The sequence below is a fragment of the Uranotaenia lowii genome, chromosome 1 (assembly GCF_029784155.1).
Source record: "Uranotaenia lowii strain MFRU-FL chromosome 1, ASM2978415v1, whole genome shotgun sequence".
Taxonomy (NCBI): Eukaryota; Metazoa; Arthropoda; class Insecta; order Diptera; family Culicidae; genus Uranotaenia; species Uranotaenia lowii.
The window spans coordinates 193,526,876-193,550,473 of record NC_073691.1 but is presented as its reverse complement, the minus strand read 5'-3'; the positions used below and the strand labels follow the sequence as shown (position 1 = coordinate 193,550,473).

Below are 23,598 nucleotides of genomic sequence, written 5' to 3'. Positions count from 1 at the left end.
TAATAATCATTCTGTTAGCGACATAGAAACTCTTTTCCCTCAGTTTGTATCTCTTCAAATTTTTCGACAAAGTTGTAGACAGGGAATTTTCCTACTACATCCTATTAGTGACGTACCGTAGACTGCGGGAACATTGATCACTTTTTTCATTCATTTTCGAATATTTTGAAAGAGGTTGCTTTTTGTAACCCTTACAAATTTTAAATAACTTTCTGACGTAAGGAGTAAAAAGCATGATTGATCATTGTTAGAAAAATATTCAAACGACATTAGTGGCGATCACTAAATAAATGTTTATAACAAAACCAGATTTCATGTTTCGGGGTTACATTGATCACTATTATTGTTTGATGCCAATTAGCACAGACGGCTCAAAACATCAATAACAGTAATTTTTTGTTTGGACTCAATTGAATTTTTTAACGTTTTCTTTCAAAAACAAGTATTCTGAAAAGATGGACAATTTGCTGCATACATTTAGGGGCAAAATTTTTAAATATTTCTCAATTTTTTTTGGCCTCAAAAACAAATGAAATTTTACCATCATGCAATTCCCTAGGTCCTCGCACTGTTCCAAGGTTCTTTTTTTTTTAATGAAACTTAACCATTTGATAGGGTTTTCAGCCATTTGTTCTATACAGGATTTTTCCTGTATAGATAGTCCGTATTGATGTCCGTATTTTTAAATATCCAAAAATGATCATATAATGACCATTAATAACTCTTAAACTATATCAATGCAATGGAAAAAAGTTAGACTTTCCTATTAAACAACCGACTTGCTTCTAAATGCTACCATGAAAAATCTTCAAAAAAAAAAGTTCTAACCCAAGTTCTTAAATGAAGAGGAAAGTCCCAGCTTTCCATTGGTGCAAAAATTAGCGATGTTTATTTTCGATAGTTTAAAATTTGATTCAAAAAATCTTGCAGTCTTTCAAAAATATGTTCTCGAACTGGAAAGCTTCACTTCAGTGAAGTTTGAAAATTCCACCAATTGTTCCTGAAAAGCGATGATTTTTTATTCCATTTGGCGTTTGTAAGTTGTATGAGAGTGATCGATTCAGATGAAATTTTGTACGTTTTGTTTTTTCTATTAATGGATTGATATTAGTAATTGGGGACATTAAAACCTATTTTGATCTATTTGGACCTAATATTGACGGTACACTAAATGAAATCATTCATTTATCAACTTTACCAAACTGTTTGATTTACAAAAAACTTCAATGGCGGTTGAGGTGAAAAATGATAAAAATACTTCCAAGAATGTCGTTTAAAATTTACTTATGCGGTAGTTTTATAAAAAGTATCATGATTGTCAAGAACCTGCTACTGTGGTAAAAATGCCAAAGTTTCGTGACAAAAATTTTTGTCTTCGTTGACTTCAAAAGCCAAAAAGAGTATTCTCGTTTATTTACTTCACATTTTACAGTCTCAGCTAACCGATTTTACATTTGTTCCATTTTTATGATGATTTTTTTTATGTTTTTCAGTAATTCAGTGGCAAATAAAACCAAATCCAGTTAATTTCGAAGTAGCTAAATTTACTAACTAAATTGTCACTTGTTCTACTCAAAAAGGAAATATTGGGTTATAAAAGAGTGAAAATTGCAGAAAAATTGTGCACCACCTTGATTAGACGTGGTATTGGTGAGAAAAAAAAACTGATACAATGAATGAAAAAGGGTGCGTCTACTGAAAGGAAATGTCGATAGTAAAATATGAATATTTTTTCCAAGTTTTTTTTCTTTCAAATTAATGATTTTCTAGATAGATAGGGGAGATGAGGGCATAACGAGCACCCGAGGCATAATGAGAACTACGCTTTTCTACGAAAGTGCGTATTTTCTTAAATAAATTTTCATGAGGATTTATTTCGTACTTCCTATAGTATTAATTTTTCACAAAAAAAGGAACCTCCTTATCATCTTTACAGAGATATTTAAAAAAACTAGCTTGGTTTTCAAGTTACGAAAATATTATAATTTTTGAGCACCACGAAATAAGCTCTTATGATCTTCAAATAACCTTGATCTATAATGTACGCACTGCAACATGATGTTCACATTGTTTCTCAATTTTTACCATCATAAAATTTTTGATTTTTCACTTTTATTAATTTTTTCACACGTTTTTACTTAAATTTGTTGACTAGGGGCATATAGAGCACCATATTATCGAGGCATAATGAGCATTTTCTGCCGTAGAATCTAGCAGCGAATTAAAATTGACTAGTTTTCATCCGACAATTTAGCTTATTGGTAAGGTGTCGGAGAGGTAATCAAAAGACTAGAGTTAGATTTCTGTTCGAGGTGATTTTTTTCCATTCACAATTCATGTTCGATTTTTTTATTGTTACATTATACGCCTAGTAGCATCATCCTCCGAACAAAGCACTTAATGTATGAGCGTGCGTGAATTGTTTGTATTCTACAAACAGACCTAGATTATTTTGTTATTGCTTTGTTTGATGAATCTACGACTCACCTGACTTCATAGAATTGAATTCGCTGCTAGATTCCCCGGCAAAAACGCACATCTTGCTCTGATTAATGGTGCTCATACTGCCTCAGGGGGGGGTTCTCATTATGCCTCCACAGTGGCTGGTTTTCAGCTTTTGGCAAAAATTTTTAAAATGCATTTTTTAACGTTTTCATCTAGTTTTTCACGTCTCAGCCCGTTAGGGAATAGGCTTTTCAAGTGTCTGAACACGAAACAATAATGTAACCTCCATATTATAGCTATTTTCTATGGTTAAATAACCGTTTTCCTTAAGGTGGCCATTATGCCCCCATCTCCCCTACTTTCCCATTTACAAAAAAAACAAAGCATGTAGGCTACGGTAAGGTTGCCAGATTTTTTCAGTACTTATCCGGGCTGGACAAATCCGGGCAATTTTATATAAAAACCTGATAAAATCCAAGTATTTGATTTTAAAATTGTCGTCCAAAAATCCGAGCAATATTCAGAAAACGTTGATCAATACCCAAGAGCTACTCGTCAAAAGTCAAGAAAAAAAACGTAAAAAAAATGTTTTTCATCAAAATTTATCAGCAGATTATTTTTTAAAACTTGATAAAAAATCTCGTTTTGGACGTATAAACTTAAAACTTTTACAAAACAATTTGTTTTATTTTTCTTCCATTTTGCCTAAAAGGTGAATAAATCCCGGCTTTTTTTTTTTTAATATAATTCGAAAAACCGGACCGCCGAACTTTTCCCAAATTTTGTATCAAATATCCTGGCAAACCCGGATAAAACCGGACATTCATATGGAACGAAGGGCCACCCTGCCGGTCACTCTTCAAACCCACCCACACTCGATCGTAGGACCTCAACAGCCGGTGTTTCGGAACCGGAGAAAAACATTGTTTGCCACACTACTTTCCGGAACGGCACCGGTTTGGTCATTTGGCAGTGGCCAGCTGCTGGGATAAGATAACTCCTAACTAGTGTCCGGCAACACTTTGCGCGAGCAACCTCAAGTGGAATGGGGGGATGATTTCCACACCACCGACCCGACCACCGGATGGATTGTACTGGACTGCTCATTGAAATTTCCGACTTGTGCCACAGCTTTGGTAGGACCAAATCATGACCGAGAATAAAATTAAAATGCCTCGTTGATGTTTGATTCAAAATTTTAAGCTGATGGTGGGGATACTTCCCAATTTCGGGCGGGAAAGGGGGGATGAACATTTTTAACAAGCACCCTTTTCCATGGCAAATTTTCAAACAAATTTTCCCGATTTATTCCGATTTACAGCGAACGGCGTGGCTACATTTCGATGATGCAGTGCATCGGCTGGACCACCGGACTTTGCATCATGCCGATGGTTTTCTGGGCTACGAGGGATTGGTTTTGGGCCCTGATGCTGACCACCATACCGATTTTCCTGTTCATCTTCATTCCGCAGTGAGTATTTTCCCACTTATCTAGTTGTTGTTGTTGTTGTTGTTGTTATTGTTGCCGATAGTGGTGTTTGTGTTTTTGTTTTACTCGGTACTCACACACTTTTATGCAAATGCAATCAAATGGTGGCGGTCTGTGCGGGAAAATTCTGTTCAATTCAATGTGGTTTTGTTCGCGAAACACTGTTCGTGGGTTTTTGTGCTTGTGTGGGAGGCACGATGGGAATCGAATTGTAATGATGTTTTATAATTTTTTGTTTCCGTTTCGAATACTCCTGCTCATACTAAACAGTTAAAGCTTTTAGCGTTATTCCATTGCCATATTGAGGCTTAACATTGTCATGTTATTGAAGGAAATCAAAAATGTATGTGACAAATTGTGGCAATGATTTGAAAATAAGAACGATTATTATAACTTATAATTAAAATAACTTTAATTGGACCTTTTTGGGCAAATTTTGATTTTTTTTATCGAGATTTCAAGAATTTTTATTTATAATTTAACTAAATTTTATACTATCACATTCAATTTCAGATGGATTGTGTCAAGTGCTGGAGTTTGATTTCAGAATAAGTTTAAACTAGGATTTCAGGTGATTTTAAGGTTGACGTGGTTGTGGTGAATTTGCATCAAAGATCTTAAGAATTGTGTTTATAATGACGGTGAAGGGTTTTAAAAAACGGCCCATGATTACTAAACACTGCAATTGATGGAGTTGGTACTATTGAATGGGTTATCGGTGCACACAGTTGATTCGATTACTATTCACTGATATGAATCCATAATTTTAGGTACTACCGCAGGCGCAGAAAGATCTGGTAAGTGTTTTGTAATGAAAAATGGAAAAAAAGTGTTCTTGAAGGAAAAAAGTGTTCTTGTGGGTAAACAGATAAACAGAAGTAGAAATGAATATTTGAAAACGAACACAAACACAAAAAGGATCTCAATGAAACATGATGTATCCTCGAAGAGAGTTTTTTTTCTTAACTCTGAGCGTTCATCTTTCGAGGATATGATGACTAGCATCTTACAAATGCTAAAACCACCAACCCGCCGAAAGTGTACTATGTATGCCGTGACCGGGATTCGATCTCATACCCCCTGGCTTAGAAGACTTGAAGGTTATTCTCTACGCCACGGGCGGCGGCTTTCTTTTCAAGTTATGATTAATCATTTTGATCGATGTATACATGGTAATGCATGGTTTTAGTTGAGCGTTTAAGAATCGTTTTAGAAAGGGTTAGAATAAAGAAAGAGATGATTATAAACGAATGTTCATGAAGCAGTCAGTTGATTAACGAATTTTGGCAGTAACGGACGGTTTTCAAGTTATTGTCCGGAAGATGCCTTCGAAGAATCTGATAAAACTGACATTCAACATTTGTATTTGTATTACATTGATAATTGTTGAACAAAAATACTTTCATAAAAAAATAAAAATTGACTTCGAATTGATTTATTATAACCCATGCTTGTTTTGAAATTTCAATTGATTTCCATACTTTTTTTAATTTTTGGCCAATATATAATTTAGATTTCTTATTTTGAATTAGAATAGTATGATACAATCGGTAATGTAAACTGTTTTCTCTCAACTAAAATGTTAAAAAGACCCAATTTATCATGAATGAATGAATGAAATTAATGGAAACAGCATCACAGAAAACCATCACATAATATTTGGGTTAAATCACAGAAATCCAGAATTTTGTTTCTCAAAACTACAGTATTTTTTCGGTAACGTTGCACATAATTCACAGATTTCACAGAATTTTTAAATTTTTTTGCCAATGAAAAATTTTCGTATTTTACTTTGAATTAAAAAAAAAATATGATAATATGGTAATTGTAAGTGATTTCATCCAATTTAAATGTAAAAAGACCCAATTTATCATGAATTTTCAATTAAATTAAAGGAAAAAGCATTAAGAAAACTATCACAGAAATTTTGGGCACATCATAGAAAGTCAGTTTTTTTTTCAAAAACACAGAATTTTTTTCGGCAACTCTGGATGTGACTTACCGTATAGTGGAATATGAAAAATAAAATGATCTTGAATAATTTAAGGTTAATATCTAAATGAAAAATAAAATATATCATCCGAGAATTGAACTCCTGCCATCTGAGTTCTTTCACTATAATCTAACCACTTGACCAATTAAGCAGTGGTAAGATGTCGCTCTAAAACTTGTCCTTAATCGGTATCAAGTATTGCACAATGGGAAAAAGATTGTATAAACCGAGAAAAATTAAAATATCGTTCCTGCTTCACGAACAAAATCTATGAAAAAATACTTACCAGAAGTAAAAATTCCCGAAAAGTCGGTTGGTTATACCAGTTGCGTTCATAAAAGAATGAAATCGTTTGAAGCTGCGTACCATCTTCCAACTTTGACAAGCTGCCAGTTTTCTCTCAATTAATATTTTTTCAAAAAAAAAAAAAAATACACAATTAAGTTGAACTATCCAACTAACGCTCCACAAAGTTTGCAGTCTTTAAAATAACTGGAAACAAAAATTCAGCTTTTCTCGCTGAAAAGGGAAATTTTTAATTTATTCACTAAATTCGCTGTATATTTGAAAATTTTCATTGAGATATCTAAAAATTTGATCTAAAGATGTAACAATGTATAGTCTCGTACTTGGCCAAGTTTCATCAAAATTGATTCACGCGATCAAAAATGACGCAGGTTCAAAAATGAGGATCATTATCGTCCAACAGACGATTTCATTGTTTTTTGGATGGATGTTTGTATTTAAAATTCGTATTCAATGTTTTTGTCGTTTTATCTTTTACAAAATCAAAATTTATCACAAAGAATTATGTAAATTGATAGAAACTTCATTTCTGCTTTGATTAGAAATAGAAAATGTGCCAACAGAACTGGTATTCAAACACAGGGTGAATAAAATGCTCGTTTTGATTCGGTAACGAATTGTTCATCAGTACGTATATTAAGCAGGTTTTACAATTTCTGTTACTCTGTTCTTCTTATTTTGAACTCTGTTGATACATTTTCTATTCCAAAACGAAGAACGGAGAAGTTCCTATCAATTTGCAATATTCTTTGTGATAAATTAAAATTTTGTAAAAGAAAAAGAAAACATTAAATATGATTTTTTTTTTTTTTTTTTCATAGAAACATCTGTCCAACAAAGAATGAAATCGTCTGTTGTTCGATAATGATCCTTATTTTTAAACCATCACCATTTTTGATCGCGTAAATCAATTTTGAGAAAACTTGAACAGGTATGAGACTATACATTATTACATCTTTGGATCAAATTTTAAGATTTTTTAATGAAAATTGTAAAAGATACAGCAAATTTAGGGAAGTAATTCCAAACTTCTCATTTTTACGGGAATAGCTGTATCTTTGTTTTCAGTTATTGTAAAGACTTCAAATTTTGTGGAACGTTAGTTGGATAGTTGAGCTCAATTGTGTAAAATTTTAATGAAAAAAATATCAATCGAGAGAGAAATTACAGCTTGAAGAAGTTGGAAGAGAGTGCGCAGCTTCAAGCGATTTCATTCTTTTTTGAGCGCAACTGCAGTTTCAAATGCGGCATAAGCTCTCTAATGAAGATATAATATCTTTTAAACCCCTATTGGCCCTATATTTTGTAAAAAGAAATCCAGGAAAAAGCTGATTCGGACATTTTTAACTAAACAAGACCTATCTTGTGTGATTTTTTTGTTGAGAATTAGATGGTTGTTGTTTGAGTCACCGACCGCAAGCTTCGGACAATGGAGTTTTCGCTGATTTTACCCTCAATTTCCCTACATTTTTAACCTTCCCATGCCGTTCGGGTCAATATGACCCGAAGCGTACATTTAAAATCTCTTTATCATCATTCCAATATACTGAAGAACTAAGAATTTTGACAGACCAAGTATGTTCTATGAAAATAATGATCAAATTAACGTCAAAAAATTGAAATTAGAGTTTTGAAAATCGGTTCCTTGGGAAATGAAATACAGCTAAGCAAAGCAAAAATTGGATATCGTTTTTTTAAAGTTAGATTTTTTTCTACCGGAAGATCTGAGATAGCGGTCAAAACTTTCATTGGACCCCAACATATCTATACACTGTCGGATGGATGGATTCTTGACAATTTCAAACATCAATGAAACACTTAAATACAGGAAAGCTGTCAAAAGTTATGAGCATTTTAAAAATAAAATTGATTTTTCGGACTTTTTACTTTCTGAACCAGTTTCTGATAACTTGGTAATACATATCGACTTTATTTTAAAATTTTGAGTAATAAGAACAAATTACCTACACAATGAATATAATATCATCAAAATCGGTTAACATTTACAGCCAGGAGAACGAAATCAAACTACAACTCAAATTTCCCCGAAACGGATATTTTGCGAACGGCATGGGAAGGTTAAACATAATTCAGAAAAACGGCAGGTTATGCTTTATTGAATATTTTGAACGAAATGATACCTATCTTATGTGATTTTTTTTTCCGAGAAATCGAATGAAGACTGTTTGATCCACCGCAAGCTTTAGACAATGGAGTATTTGAAGATGTTACCCTCAACTCCCCTACATTTTTAAAAATAATTCAGAAAAAGCAGGTTGCTGCTGCGTTGACAATTTTGAACCAAATTACACTTATCTTGTTTGATTTTTTTTTACATTTTTTTCAAAGAGCTCATAGAAAGCATGTTCGGATTTGAAAGTTTTGAACCAAGTTAGACTTATCTTCTGTGATTTTTTTTTCAAGGTATTAAATGCAGACTGTTTGAGGCTCCGCACGCTTAGAAAAATGAAGCTATCGCTGATTTTACCCTGAATTTCCATACATACCGTAAACTGGGGGAACTTTGATCACTTTTTTCATTCATTTTTGAATATTTTGGATGGAATTGCTTTTTTTAAATACCTAAAAGCTTTAAAACCCTTACTGAGGTGAGGAGTATCAAACATGATCATTGATTGCAGTGAATTCAAACGAAATTTGTGGTCATAATTAAATGTTTGTTACAAAACCAGATATCGAGTTTCGGGGTAACTTTGATCACTTTGGTTTAAATGTATCTCAACATCTTCAAATTTATTGTTTTGATGCCATTTAGCACAGAAGGCTCAAAATATCGATAACAGTATTTTTTGTTTGGACTCGATTGAATTTTTCAACGTTTTCTTTCAAAAACAAATATACTCAAAAGATGGACAATGTTGCTGCATACATTTAGGGGCAAAAATTATAAACATTTCTTTATATTTTTTGGCCTCAAAAACAAATGAAATTTTATCTTCATGCAATTCTCTGAGTCCTCGCACTGTACCTATGTTCTTTTTTTCTTCAAACTTAATAATTTGATATGGTTTTTAGCCATTTTTTCTATACGAGCTTTTTCATGGAAAATGACCGATTTTTTTCAATATCCAAAAATTATCATCAAATGACCATAAAAATAACACTTTAACAAAACCCAAACCAAGAAAAAAGTGGAACTTTCACATTTGACAACCCATTTGCTTCTAAATGCTTAAATTTGATCAGGAGAGATATTTGTTTGTGAGCCTTCAAAAACCAAGATATTTTAAGATTTTTAAATTACAATTGAAGTATTATAAAAAATCTTCTAATAAAAACCCAATTTAGCTAATTTGTAACTTAATTTATAGGCTTTCAAACGTAGTAAACAGTTTTCTGACATTTTAACTTAAAACTTAGTTAATGATGATTATCTGCAAAAATGTCATGTTGATCAAAGTTACCCCGCTGATCAAAGTTCCCCCAGTTTACGGTACTTCAATTCATTCTAAAATTAACATGTTTGGATTTTAATATTTGGTACCGGATGATCACTATCTTGAGTATTTTTTTTCCTGAGGAATTGAATGATGACTGTTTGTGCCATCCAACGCTTTGGGCAATAGAGTTATGGTTGTTTTACCCTCAATTCCTCTGCATTTAAAAAAAAATAAAATAAAATAAAAAATGGGAAATTCACGTACAGATTTGAAAATTTTGGAGAAATTGACCACTATCCACTGACCACTATTGTGGGATTTTTCCTCAGGAATCGAAAGCAGGTTGTTTGCATTGCTTTGAAAATTGAAGTTATGACTGTGCAACCCTTAATTCCCTACATTTTTTTTTTCCAATAGTTGAGAGAACGCATGTTAAGACTTCAAAATTTTGAACCAAATTATTTAGACCTACGTTGTGTAATTTTTTTTTTCGAGGAATCAAATTCAGGCTGTTTGAGCCACCGTACTTTTTGAAAAATGATGCTCTGGCTAATTTACCCTGGGTTTCCCTACATTTTTCGATTCATCAAAAAAAAATATACATTTCCAAACCCAAACATGTGTTTTTATGATTATTTGAAACAGGAAAAAAAATCACAAAAAAGGTTCGAATTACTTATAAATTTTCAAATTATCGTGCTTTTTCTGAACTTTTTGAAAAATGTAGAGGAATTGAGGGTTAAACAGAAATAAATACATTGGCCGATGCATAAGGTTGCTCGAACAGCCATCAATCGATTCCTCAGAAAAAAAAATTAAACAAGATAGTGGTCATTTGGTTCTAAATTTCGAAATCTGAACATTTATTTTTCTAAATTGATTGAAAAATTTGAGGGAATTCAGAATAAATTCAGCTATATCTTTATTATTCGAAGCATGTGGTAGCTCAAACAGGCGTGATTTGACTCCTCGCAAGAAATCACAGAAGATAAATCTAATTTGGTTCTAAGTTCTCAATGAACTGTTTAGAAAAATGAAAGGAATTGAGGCCCCAAACAGCCTTCATTCGATATCTTGGAAAAAAAATTACACGAGATAGATGACATTTGATTCCTTTTTCTGTATTCATTGAAAAATGTAGGGAAATTGAGGTCAAAATAGCCATATCTCCCCTTTTCGCATCTTTTTCCTGGATCATTAACATATTGTTAGGAAATTGAGGGTTAAAAAGCTATTAATTTCTCCGTTCGTAAGCTCGTGCGACGTTTGCGATTTTTTCATAAACTTTGTTCGTGTAGCATGGCAGATATTGAATTTCTTCGCTGTTTATACACTGTTTTGCCTATTTTGTATTGAGTTTAAATCAATTAAAAGGAACTTAGCAGTTTTCTATAGCGGAACCAAACATAAGCGGATTTTTTCAATTAGCTAGCTTAATCAAAATTTAACGATAAATTTAAATTGCTGACAAAAAGTTATCGGACTTTTAGCGGTTAGCAAATTAGCGCTTCTGTGCTGAAAACTGCCTTGTACAAAGCACTAGGAAAATTTTTGAAAAACACTACAAAATCGAATAATTAATTAATACACCTACATTTTGGCATTTTTAATGGGGGTTTCAAAAGAAAAAAGCAGTGCTTACATTTTTTTGGAACTCGATTACAAGGTTGCAAAGATTTGAGGAACTGATTTTGTCTTATTCGGGGAGAATATGTCTTTTTTCTATCCGCTCTAGTTTCTTACATCAAATGGCTACTTTTCAAATGTTTAAATGTTCGAATGTTAGATATCCTTTTCAAGATATTGTACCGATTCCATGCAATACTGCTGGAAATTAGTATAAGCTATTTCAAATAAAGGTTTCAAATCAGTTATCGACTTAATTCGGTACCACTGTATTCGATGTTTAGTTCAGGGCTTTAACTTGCAGACATCGACTCAGGAGGCAACTGACTTGACTTCTTATCAGTATTCATTTAAATGTTTTTTTTTAAATAAGTATTTTTACTCGGGTGCATACAAATATAAGAATTTCTTCGGGGAACCTCAACAAATTCTTGAAATCTTTTATTTTGCATCATTAATTTTCTTATGGACTCACCCTGAAATCCCAGAAAAAAACTCCCCAATCAAACCTTAAGTGTAGCTTAAACCCGCTGTATGTATCTTGTTTCTTAACCAATTTTTACAAAATTTATAGTTTTAGAAGCCTCGTAATGTAGCTCATAAATGTTTATCAGACATCATTCACCTACAACATTTAAGTTTTACGTTATAAAAGTCTAAGAGAAAAAATCCAAAAAATCATACTTCGTAAAAAAAACTGTAGATCAGCTACAGAATGCTCAAAAAAAGTTCACTTAGTGTTCAAAAAAGCTGAAACTAGAAGCTATACGTTGCACATACGGATATTTATTTTTGAAACTTTTTCAATCATTATAATAAAAAAAAGAAGAATAATGATGTAAAAACAACATTTTTCAATCAATGAGCCGTCAAAATTGTTTAAGTCATGCCAGATAAATTTTGAAAAAAAGATTGAAAAGTTGTCGTTATTTGGCACATTTGAAAATTTTGAGATATCCAAAATACGAAATACAAAATTTTTGACAAATTTTTAAAGGTAGCTGTTTTTCGATCTTTGTGTCGATTTGATATTTCTTACATTACGATGATTCCAAAACTATAAATTTTTAACAATCGGTTAAGGAACAAGTGAGATATATTGGTTTTAGTCTTTAGTATCCAATTGACACTCCTGGGACTAACTGGGGTAACGGTATAAATTTCAGAAATTTGATAATTCATGTACCCAAATTTTCGAAAGTCATCCTTATCCTTCGGAACAAGGAGCTTAGTTTAGATCTCTTGAATTTAAGATTCTTTGAATTTTTTTTTCATTTAAACAATAAAAAAAATTTGCCCTTAAGATGAAATAGAAAATGATAAATTTTGAATTGGAAATTTGAATCTCAAATATTTGAAGCTTCACAATTACTCACGATCATGATTGAAAACCACAAAAATTTTGTAAATTAAAAAAAAATTGTTAATTTAGTCAATTTTGTCAATTTTGTCAATTTTGTAAATTTTGTCAATTTTGTCAATTTTGTCAATTTTGTCAATTTTGTCAATTTTGTCAATTTTGTCAATTTTGTCAATTTTGTCAATTTTGTCAATTTTGTCAATTTTGTCAATTTTGTCAATTTTGTCAATTTTGTCAATTTTGTCAATTTTGTCAATTTTGTCAATTTTGTCAATTTTGTCAATTTTGTCAATTTTGTCAACTTTGTCAATTTTGTCAATTTTGTCAATTTTGTCAATTTTGTCAATTTTGTCAATTTTGTCAATTTTGTCAATTTTGTCAATTTTGTCAATTTTGTCAATTTTGTCAATTTTGTCAATTTTGTCAATTTTGTCAATTTTGTCAATTTTGTCAATTTTGTCAATTTTGTCAATTTTGTCAATTTTGTCAATTTTGTCAATTTTGTCAATTTTGTCAATTTTGTCAATTTTGTCAATTTGGTCTATTTTGTCAATTTTGTCAATTTTGTCAATTTTGTCAATTTTGTCAATTTTGTCAATTTTGTCAATTTTGTCAATTTTGTCAATTTTGTCAATTTTGTTAATTTTGTCAATTTTGTCAATTTTGTCAATTTTGTCAATTTTGTCAATTTTGTCAATTTTGTCAATTTTGTCAATTTTGTCAATTTTGTCAATTTTGTCAATTTTGTCAATTTTGTCAATTTTGTCAATTTTGTCAATTTTGTCAATTTTGTCAATTTTGTCAATTTTGTCAATTTTGTCAATTTTGTCAATTTTGTCAATTTTGTCAATTTTGTCAATTTTGTCAATTTTGTCAATTTTGTCAATTTTGTCAATTTTGTCAATTTTGTCAATTTTGTCAATTTTGTCAATTTTGTCAATTTTGTCAATTTTGTCAATTTTGTCAATTTTGTCAATTTTGTCAATTTTGTCAATTTTGTCAATTTTGTCAATTTTGTCAATTTTGTCAATTTTGTCAATTTTGTCAATTTTGTCAATTTTTTCAATTAAGTCAATTTTTTCAATTAAGTCAATTTTTTCAATTAAGTCAATTTTGTCAATTTTGTCAATTTTGTCAATTTTGTCAATTTTGTCAATTTTGTCAATTTCGTCAATTTTGTCAATTTTGTCAATTTTTTCAATTTTGTCAATTTTGTTAATTTTGTCAATTTTGTCAATTTTTTCAATTTTGTCAATTTTGTCAGTTTTGTCAATTTTGTTAATTTTGTCAATTTTGTCAATTTTGTCAATTTTGTCAGTTTTGTCATATTTTTCGAACGAAGCTGACCTAAGTGTTTCGAAAAGCCTACTTTCACTACCAGGAGACGGAAACTCTCCGGAAAAGTTTGTTTCCGGTCAACACGTTTCCAGTAGCTGAGCATCCAACACTAACCTAAATACTAACAGCCGAACCATGTGAACGTATGCTTTAAGCTCATTGAAAATTTCATCGCTCCATTAACCGGCAGGTGAGAAGTAATTGCACAGCTGCATCACTTCCAGCCACGAGTTCCGGAACTGTTGGGTGGGGAGAATTTGGTTCTCCCAAACCAATCCATTTGGAGCATCCCCCAGAACGTATTGCAGGGAACACATTATGGTCCCAGCCAAAAGTTTGTTGAAGCCCACCACATTTTACAGGGACCGATGTGGATGCAAACCAAAAATTTGGTCCGTCCTAGGGATGTTCAGAGCTTGTTATCTTTCCATTTTCCTGCGCCCAACGAATGAATGAAAATAAAAGTTCTAAACCAGTCTTGTTTCTCTTCCCACCCACTTACAATGAAGGTACCTGATCGAATCGCCTCGCTGGCTGGCAACCCGGGGTCACTACAAGCGATCCATGGAGCAGCTGCGGAAAATTGCCTCCGTCAATGGAATCCGGCAGCTGGCCTTCGATGAGCTAACGCTGGAAAAGTTGTTCGCGAATCGGACAGTCGAAAAGGTCTATGGCATGGCGTCGCTTTTCAGCGGCTGGCGGATGGCCAAAAACACGATCCTGTGCGTGTCCTGCTGGTGAGTTTGGCTTCTTTTGATAGGAGCACGCATGAGTGACCTCAAGTATCCGTTAAACTTATTTATCATTATAATAAATAGCATTTACAAATATGTACAAAAAAAAAAAAATAGTTCTACACACTTCACATTATATGGATCTTTTCCAAAGCCAAAATTCTCACTCTCTAATAATGATCCATTATAGCCTGAATAAGAAATTGGACAAATTCCACTCAAATACCTGAAAATTGAAAAAAAAAACATGGTAAAAATTTCCACTAAACAAATCATTGCTAATTTTGGCAACTCTGTAACTTTTTTTTTTAAATTTATTTAAAAGAAGGTTTCAACTCAACAATTTCCTGGAAGACGATAAGAAGTTTTACACTGTGCGCAAAAAGTTTCACTACCTATGTTTTTATATGGGCATTAGACTGAGTCGATTTGGGGTCATTTTGGAATTTCTCAAACCCTGGGGTCTAGAAAGCTTCGTCTTGGTCCAAAACTCATCCATGATTTTTTGCAAAATTTTTAAGTAACCTTCACATGAGTAATTTTGAACTTTTATGTTTGTATGGGAAAATTGAATATTTTGTACTGAACAATCAACATCATTTTTGTTTCGTCTGTGGAGCCGAGCCAAATTATGGTTTTTGTGCAAATTTATAAAATTCTCAAAAGAAATTTTCCACTGAACAACTTTGTCGAAGACCGTAACATCGTATCTTATTAGGAAAAAAAAAGTTATTAGCTGTTTAACAGGGGTATATCTTTTCGCACTGATAAACAATAAATTCAGTTGACATCACTGCAGGGTGCCTAGCGAGGTATTGCGTGACTATTTTCCGTGCAACACTTCGCGAGGCTCAAGCAGTGATGTCAATTGTATTTACTGTAAATCAATGCGAAAAGACATACCCCTGTTAAACAGCTAATAACTTTTTTCCTAATAGAATACGAAGTTACGGTCTTCGTCAAAGTTGTTCAGCGGAAAATTTTCTTTGAATAATTTATAAATTGGCACAAAAACCATAATCTGGCTCGGCTCCACAGACGAATCAAAAATGATGTAGATTTTTCAGTACAAAATATTCAATTTTCCCATACAAACCTAAAAGTTCAAATTTACTCATGTAAAGGTTATTTAAAAATTTTGCAAAAAATCATGGATGAGTTTTGGACCAAGACGAAGCTTTTTAGTCCCCAGGGTTTGAGAAATTCAAAAATGACCCCAAATCGACTCATTCTAATGGGCATGCATATTTTGTATAAGCGATACAAGGAAAATAACAAAAAAACCCGATTTAATACACTTAACAGTGGATTAGAGCCTTTCTTACAGATTCAGAAGATTTTTGTTTTTATAAATAATAAATTGAATGCGGTGTTCAATTCTTGTGATTACCCATTTTAGGCCATTATGGTAAGATGTTATGGTAATGTAATGTTAAATGGTTTCATGTTATTAAAAACCCAAATCTAAATTCTTTTACAATGTATCATACCGAGTGTTACATCAAATTAAATATTACATGAAATGTTAAAGTTCATGTTTTTCTTCCGATTATAAATCATCTTATTTTACTGCTGACATAAATATATGTTCACGTTGAAAAAATTAGAAATGATGTGTAACAACGGTTGGTTTGGTCGGTGCCACAAAAAAATATCTACAAACTTTTGCGAGCATAAGTGTTGATTAACTTCAATCGATAGGTTCCGAACTGCGAAACAAACCAATTCATTTCTTCCCCAAATATTGATAAAAGTTACGACGACTTACGGTTGGTTCTGCTTAGATGCTTCGGTTCTCCGGTTGCATACCTTCCAGGCGTTTATTAGGCGCTGGCAGACCTTGCTTGAGTCTCGCCCAATCCCTTCGCCGCACCGTATCATCTTCCCACATCGGGTGGGCTGTTACTTCCGCCGTTGAGTACGACAGATCTATCCAGTCCTCCACACTGCTTTCAGGCATTGACATTGGACACCACAATTCACTTTTAGCACGCGTGATACAGCTGAAAACAGCTGCAATTCCGCACACTTCAGCGCGCCCGAAGGACGTTTGATGTTCCTGTCCATTCTGTGGACTATCTCTGGTGTTCCATTCCCTTGTCATCGGTTGGCCAAGCGATTGAGAGGGTATTTCCGCACCGGTGACCCCTTCTCGTACTTCGAACCACCGCATCGATCCTAGGGAAACGAAACTGTCCTCCTGCAGTTGGCTAATCCCACAAACGGGACTTCAAAAACGTGTTCCACCACCAGTAGATACGAAAAAACCGGCAGTTGTGCCCTCAGCGGATGAAAGGCGGTGGCCGGTGACTTCGGAAGGTTTTCGAATGGCTCACTCCTTTAGATCGGCACAAACATGTAAGCACCAGGGTCCTGCTGGGGTTCCGATCTATGGGTGCTCCGGAAGAGGGCGCCGAAACTTGCTTTCCTTGGTTGGCTGCTTGTTCGCCGAAGCACTAGGTAGCGGCGTCTGAATGTGCTTTCAGTCAACAGGGAAGTGGCGAGTTGCCCTCTTGGATATCGGAACCGAAAGTGCACAAGGTTAATCTCGAGAGCTCAAAATAGACCGATCAAAAGAAGGGGTCCTGTCAGAGAAAGAGTTTCCGTTCAGGAATAAATATAAATTTGGTTCCAATAAATACTCACGGTTTCAACCCCTTTTTTGATGTTTTTTCCAATTTCGAACAGCTCGTTGCTGGTGGCAAATCGGTGGAGCACGGCTAGAAAATACCAACTGTTTAATTAAGTTATGCAGGTGGAGCTGCCAACTTATTAACCAGATTTGTTTCGTTGTTTTTATTTTCCTTTCCGCACGCCAGACTCCGTTTTCTCAAAGTCGATACGATTTTCTATAACTTGGTTTGTTTCGGTGTTCTCTCCTCCTTGCTTCCCAAATAAAATAGCTTTCGCTCTAGCGTGTATTCATGCTTTTGCTTGAAAGAGTGGGCGATTGAGATGTTTGCAAATCTCGCGTAACATTTCCAAATGGTAAATCTAGTAGTTGATTCGAAACGAGAAATACGAGAAACCACTTTTTGCTCATGAAATTCAACCAAAGTGATGTTGTTTCGAAAACTGTTTTTGTCAAAAATCCGTTTTAAAATTTTAAATATTACCATAGGGGGGAAATTTGGATAATCGAAATTTTAGTTTTGATGCTAAATGACTGAAATGCATTTGGATTTCAATTCATGCATTTTTATATAAATTCCGGATTGATGATGATTTTTGAATTTTGACTGTGACTCTGAATTATGCGACTGCATCTTATGGTAATTCTGAATTTTGAATCCCGATTCTAAATTGTAAATATGAATTAAATTCTTTAACAGAGTAAGAAGCAAACAGTTGCAGGAACCAAGTTCGATTTTATTCTGAATCTAGATTCTGAACATGAATTCTAAATCTGAATCCTGAATCTGTTATCTGAATTTAAATTTTGAACCTGAATCTTTGTTCCTGATTACAAACCCTCTTATCATACTGCCGAAAAAAAAATTATGTTCACGCAGAAAAAAATTCGAAAGGTTATATAAACAAAACGGTTTTCAATTTCCAACTCTATGATGTATGAAATCTACACAGAAATTTTTAAAATATATGTAAATATAAAACAGTTTATAAAAACATACGATTTCATCGACTAATGGAAATGTTACTTTGAATTGAAATTGCGCTTTTAGAAAGTAGTTTTTGTTGTAATAATGTTAGAGAATAATTCTCTCATGATATAATATCAAACTCCCGCCACACACTACACACCTCGATCCAAAACGCAAATGGATTTGGTCGTCCAGCATTTCATCAGAGTCATGCAGTCGTTTCTTTACTGCCAGCAGACAGCCTGCCTAGCCACGCCAAATCGTGACGCGGCATCCTGAACTCTCATCAACCTGTGAATCCCTGGCAGCGTGATCACGCATCAATCGTCTTCACGGCACCGCGCCCAGACCGCATCCAGTTGGAATATTCTAAATCTTTGTAATTTTGCCTCCGTTAGGAGTTGTTGGCAAGCCACAACAACACAGTCAGACACACCTGTTCTAACTGCGCGGTCGTCGGCCGCACCAATAATGAGCCTCAACTGTAACCACCATTGCCTCCAGCTACCCGAAGCCTAATAAGTAGGGAAAGGAGTAGCAGTGGCAATTTACGGCCATACAGCGCACCAGGGGCAAACGAGCATCATTCACCCCGACGATACTAAAGATTTACAGATGTACAGACTATATGACAACATGGTGCATAAGTGATCGCTGTACAGTGTCAGTTTACTGCCCGCAACTTTGCCGACATACGCGAGCATGTGATATCTGTCCGAAACATTATAAATCCGGACTGCAAAGCTTGATTTGGACTTGCGGGACGTACAACCCGCATAGTAAAGTATGATACACTTTAACGTTCGTATTATTCCGTTCTGATTACATAAATAGTAACGTGTCAAATTGCATCTTGGCTCAAAGTGTCTTTGCTAGAATGGAAAAATATTATTTCCGAAAGATACGATGGATATTCTAAAAACCAAAAAGATAATTTTTGCAACGCGATAAAACGATAACGAATTATTTTTGAAAGATTCAATAAATGGTCTAAAAAACAAATTGAGTTTTTTTGCAACACGCCATCAATTTTTCTGCTGTCATGTCAAAGCACGTGGCTGAGTTGGCTCGGGTTGTGCAAAAAATTTCCCTGTTTAGTTCGAGACAATTTTTAATGAGTCGGAACGTTCGGAGATGGCACCTGCTCTGATAACTATGGTGAGTACCTTACTTAAAGTAATTGTAACCAAAAAAGATGCCCATTAAAATTTATTTTTTCTTCCAGGATCGGTAAGGCAATTTAAGGCAGCTTCAGACGAGGACTCAAAATCGCAGCTGGAGCTGCGATAAACAAATCCGACGAGAGCGCAGAAAAATAATGAGACGGAAAAGGTGGCAACATTGTGGCCAGGTAAAGCTTACCCTCCCGATCTACATCCTCGGCACCATCTCAGCATCTAGGGAACGTACTGCCTCAGTGGAACCGCTTATGAAGTGTACGGTTTTGGTGTAGTGTGATTGTGTATATGTTCATTTATTTTAAATGTATTAAAGAATAAATGTTTTAAAATGTACGGTAATTAAATGTCGAATAAATAAACTTTAATAACACAAACTTTTATTTATTTTTTATTAATCTTATTATTAATAATTGAAGATACATCGTATCATCCTCATTTTATGGATAGATCATTAACTAAAGATAACATGTATGATCCAACCGGTTCGTTGCATTTGAATCGTTGTTGAATCGTAACTCTACTTAACAACCCGTTCACTGTATCGTAAAGTGTGTCCAAACGATACCCAAAACGATTAATATAATCATCTTTCAATAATCTGATAACTATTAGGGTAATCTTTTGGGTGTCTCGGGAGGAAGATTACAGTAACGGTTATTTTATGATACTGATTTATGCGGGAAAGTAGCCTCTTTATTCTCGCGAGCTTAAAGCTCCGTTCGTCAAAACCCGTTATAGGTCGGGCAACTGATATTGACACAAAATTAAAACAAGTAATCTATTGAAATTATCAACGGATTCGATTAGATTACACAATTTAAAAATCATTTGAATCTGATTCTGCAGCTACAGCATGAAAAGATAGGAATCAAATATATAATTCTAAAAACAGAAAATGTAATTTGAAACCCGTTCATTTTAATATAAAATCATAAAATCTCATGAATTAGCCCCATGACATTATAATATGTAGAGGTAAATTCTAAATTCAAATTAAGGCGCTTGGGATCAGAGGGGTACAATTATTCTATTTTTTATCAGAAATATGAAGGGGAGAGTGGGGTATCGTGGGTCATGGGGAAACGTGGGCCACTTTTAATATCTCAGATGTGTGTTAAGATAAAAATCTCAAACCAACTATCATCGACGTCGCTTTGCGTGAGCATATATTTCTATATGTTGTTGACTCAATTACGCATCATATGCTTCTTTAATTTATCAAGCTAAAAAAAATTATAAAAATTAACTTACATAATTTAAAAAACACCCACTAATTTCATCGATGGGGAATCTAAAGTGCATAACAAAAATATGCTCATACGCTTATGATCTTAGTTTTGTTATGATCTTTCACGTGGAAAAGGAATTTTTGATGAAACATCAACAACTCACACAAACCCAACGAATTTGCAAATCATAGCTTGTGGTGAATCGTGGGCCACGCATCTTGAACCACCTATATTTTTATGTTTTTATACACATTCAGAACTTAAAATACGTTTTCCCTATCTGTACGATTTTCTTATGCCAAATGAAGGGTTATGAAAAATATTTTGTCCGTCCTATATAAGAAATTTTGCCAAAACGTTTTGGAATCTATTCGATCATACACAGCTCTCTTTTTTATTTCATCATCTGAAATTGCTTAAAAATAACGAAATGAATTCTGAAATCACAGTTTTGGGTCAACTCATAAACTTTGCATGTTATTTGGTCAATTTGGATTTGGTGGCCCACGATTCCCCATCATTTTTCTAAATCCAAAAAATATTGCTTTTTTTGAAACAGTCAGAATTTGGGGAAAATAACTTATTAAAAATTAAAAAAAAACCTCATGGTACCTTGGAAATGTAGAAAACCACACCATTTTTTATTTTAATTTTTACTTTTGTAATAAAGAAGTTATGGAACAACGAAAAAAAGTGGCCCATGATTCCCCACTCTCCCATACATTTTGAATCTTAAACCAGAACTTGAATTCACAACTGTGAATTACAATTCCAAAATCAGATTTGAATCTGATATTATTATATTAATATTATTTTGAACTGAATGATGATTTTTTTAAATTGAACTGTGATTCTGAATTGTGAGTCTGCATTTAAATTTGAATTCTATTTAGATGCTGGTTTTTAAATACAAATTATGAATTATAAAATGTAAATTGAATTTGTATTCTGCGTATGGATTTGAATTCGTTTCACAATGTTAGATTAAGCGTACAATTGGAGAAATCAAAATTCGAATGGTAATCGAATGTATTGGTACGGTTTGAGTAAAATCGTCCAGATCGAAATATTTTGTGCAAACCACCCTCTGCGGCATGGTGTATGGTGCTGTTTGTACAAAGCTCAGGCCATTTACTCAGCCCCAGCCGTATATTGTATATTTTCAAAATCAATTAGAAACATGATTTTTTTTATTAAAGATTACAATATAAAAAAAGGTCTAAAACCATATGTTTCAAATAATTAAACGATTTCTCTGGGTAACCTTTGGAGTGAAGACAGCGAGAATAGAGTATCAATGATTTTAACACAGAGTACAAAAATCGGTAAAATATATTTTCAAATCGATTAAGAACATGAATATAAAATTAAAGATTACAGTATGAAAAAGGTCTCCAACCATGTGTTTCAAATAATTTTACGTTTGCTCTGGGAACAAACGTTGGAGTGAAGACAGCGAGAATAGAGTATCAATAATTCTAGCATAGAGTCCAATGATCAGTAAAATATATTTTAAAAATCAATTAGAAACATGAGTATAAAATTAAAGATTACAATATTAAAATATCAATTAATTAACTCAAGAACAGATAGTTCGAGCTCATCATTTGACCAGTGGTATCTTTTGTCCAAAAATGTCATTGTAATTTCATGGTATGACTAGGAGTCAAGTGCAGCTTGATCTGGTTCTGTTGAAGGTTAAGTGTATAGCAGAACTGGGTTTGTTACACTTGTCATCACGGAATGGCGCAGTTCGAAGAGTTGTTACAGCCGAGTCCTTCGAGCGCAGAATTGAGCATTCCTTTTCGATTCAGGAATAGCAGGGGGAACCTTGGTTTATCATGCCTCCTTGCGGTCCAGTGCTGCACGGAATGATGTTGCAAACTTGGAGGGTTGAGTGCTTGGGAATTTACTACAGGGACCGATAAGTTTTTTTGTTGGATTGGGGCAAGCCAATATGTGGATACTGAACGAACCGACCGTGGTTGCGTATTGGAAAAACTTTCTGGTGCAGCTGAGTTCAGTTTCCTGGTCATACTTCGCACAGGTGCGGTGCAGCCGCCTTGTGGATGTTTGGCGTACAGATGAACAGAGGTCAGCTGATTTTGTGGAGAAACTGGACATACTCCGCGCTGTGTGTGACATGCCTGAGGTGCTGTGTGAGCGAGGAGCGGCAGTCCAGTGTGATGCACGGTTGATTGTTATTGCGCCCACAAGGGGAAGGACCACTGGATCGTTAACGGCAGAAGTTGCTGAGCTGCTGGAGCCATAGATCGGTGAGTGCTCGTTGGGGGCCTTCTGATTGATCGTTGTCCCAAAAGTTTCAAGTATCTTGTCGGCATTCAGTTCAGTTGTTCCTGTGGCTTTCCCGGTTGGTGGTTGTTGTGGCAAACGCGGACAATTTTGACGAAAGATGAATCTGTTTAGTGATGCAGGACTTTGATGTTTTCTTCAAAACGTAAACACGTTACATGCGTTACTCTCGAATATGCACGCTCAGCCAAGTGAACATTAAAAACAAACAAATTAATGCTAAACGTTACTCTCGAATATGCACGATCAAAAAAAGTTAACAATGAACGAGTAACACGATTGGCAGTATAAAATTTTTTGGCAACAACGCAAATTTGTGAGCACGCAAATAAAAAAAAGCAAAGAGCTTATTTCAGTGGCTAGAAAAGTATCGTCAAAAGCCAAGTAAAAACCAAAATCTATTAAGCAGTTGGCAGAATGTACAAAACAGCCCAATGCAGATTACCAAACGGGGACGACTGATTTGAATCCGGTAGAAAAATGTTGCTAGGCTATTTCATCCACAACCAGCATCATGTATGCTAATTATTTTTTCAGCAAGAATTTCTTAAGTTTTTGATACTACTAAAGTTTAAATATTG

At 34.0% G+C, this 23,598-nt stretch overlaps 1 protein-coding gene across 4 annotated transcripts in view; it reads left to right on the top strand.

The window, feature by feature from the left end:
• LOC129741972 (organic cation/carnitine transporter 2) overlaps window positions 1–23,598 on the top strand; it is a 94,911-nt gene that overhangs the window by 57,482 nt on the left and 13,831 nt on the right. For 3 of the 4 annotated variants that reach the window (XM_055733814.1, XM_055733821.1, XM_055733827.1), the window contains exons 6-8: window positions 3,767–3,916; window positions 4,705–4,731; window positions 14,468–14,695. In XM_055733814.1, the coding sequence (XP_055589789.1) occupies window positions 3,767–3,916; window positions 4,705–4,731; window positions 14,468–14,695 (405 nt within the window). The remainder of the gene's footprint in view (window positions 1–3,766; window positions 3,917–4,704; window positions 4,732–14,467; window positions 14,696–23,598) is intronic. The other variant, XM_055733834.1, reaches the window with a different exon arrangement.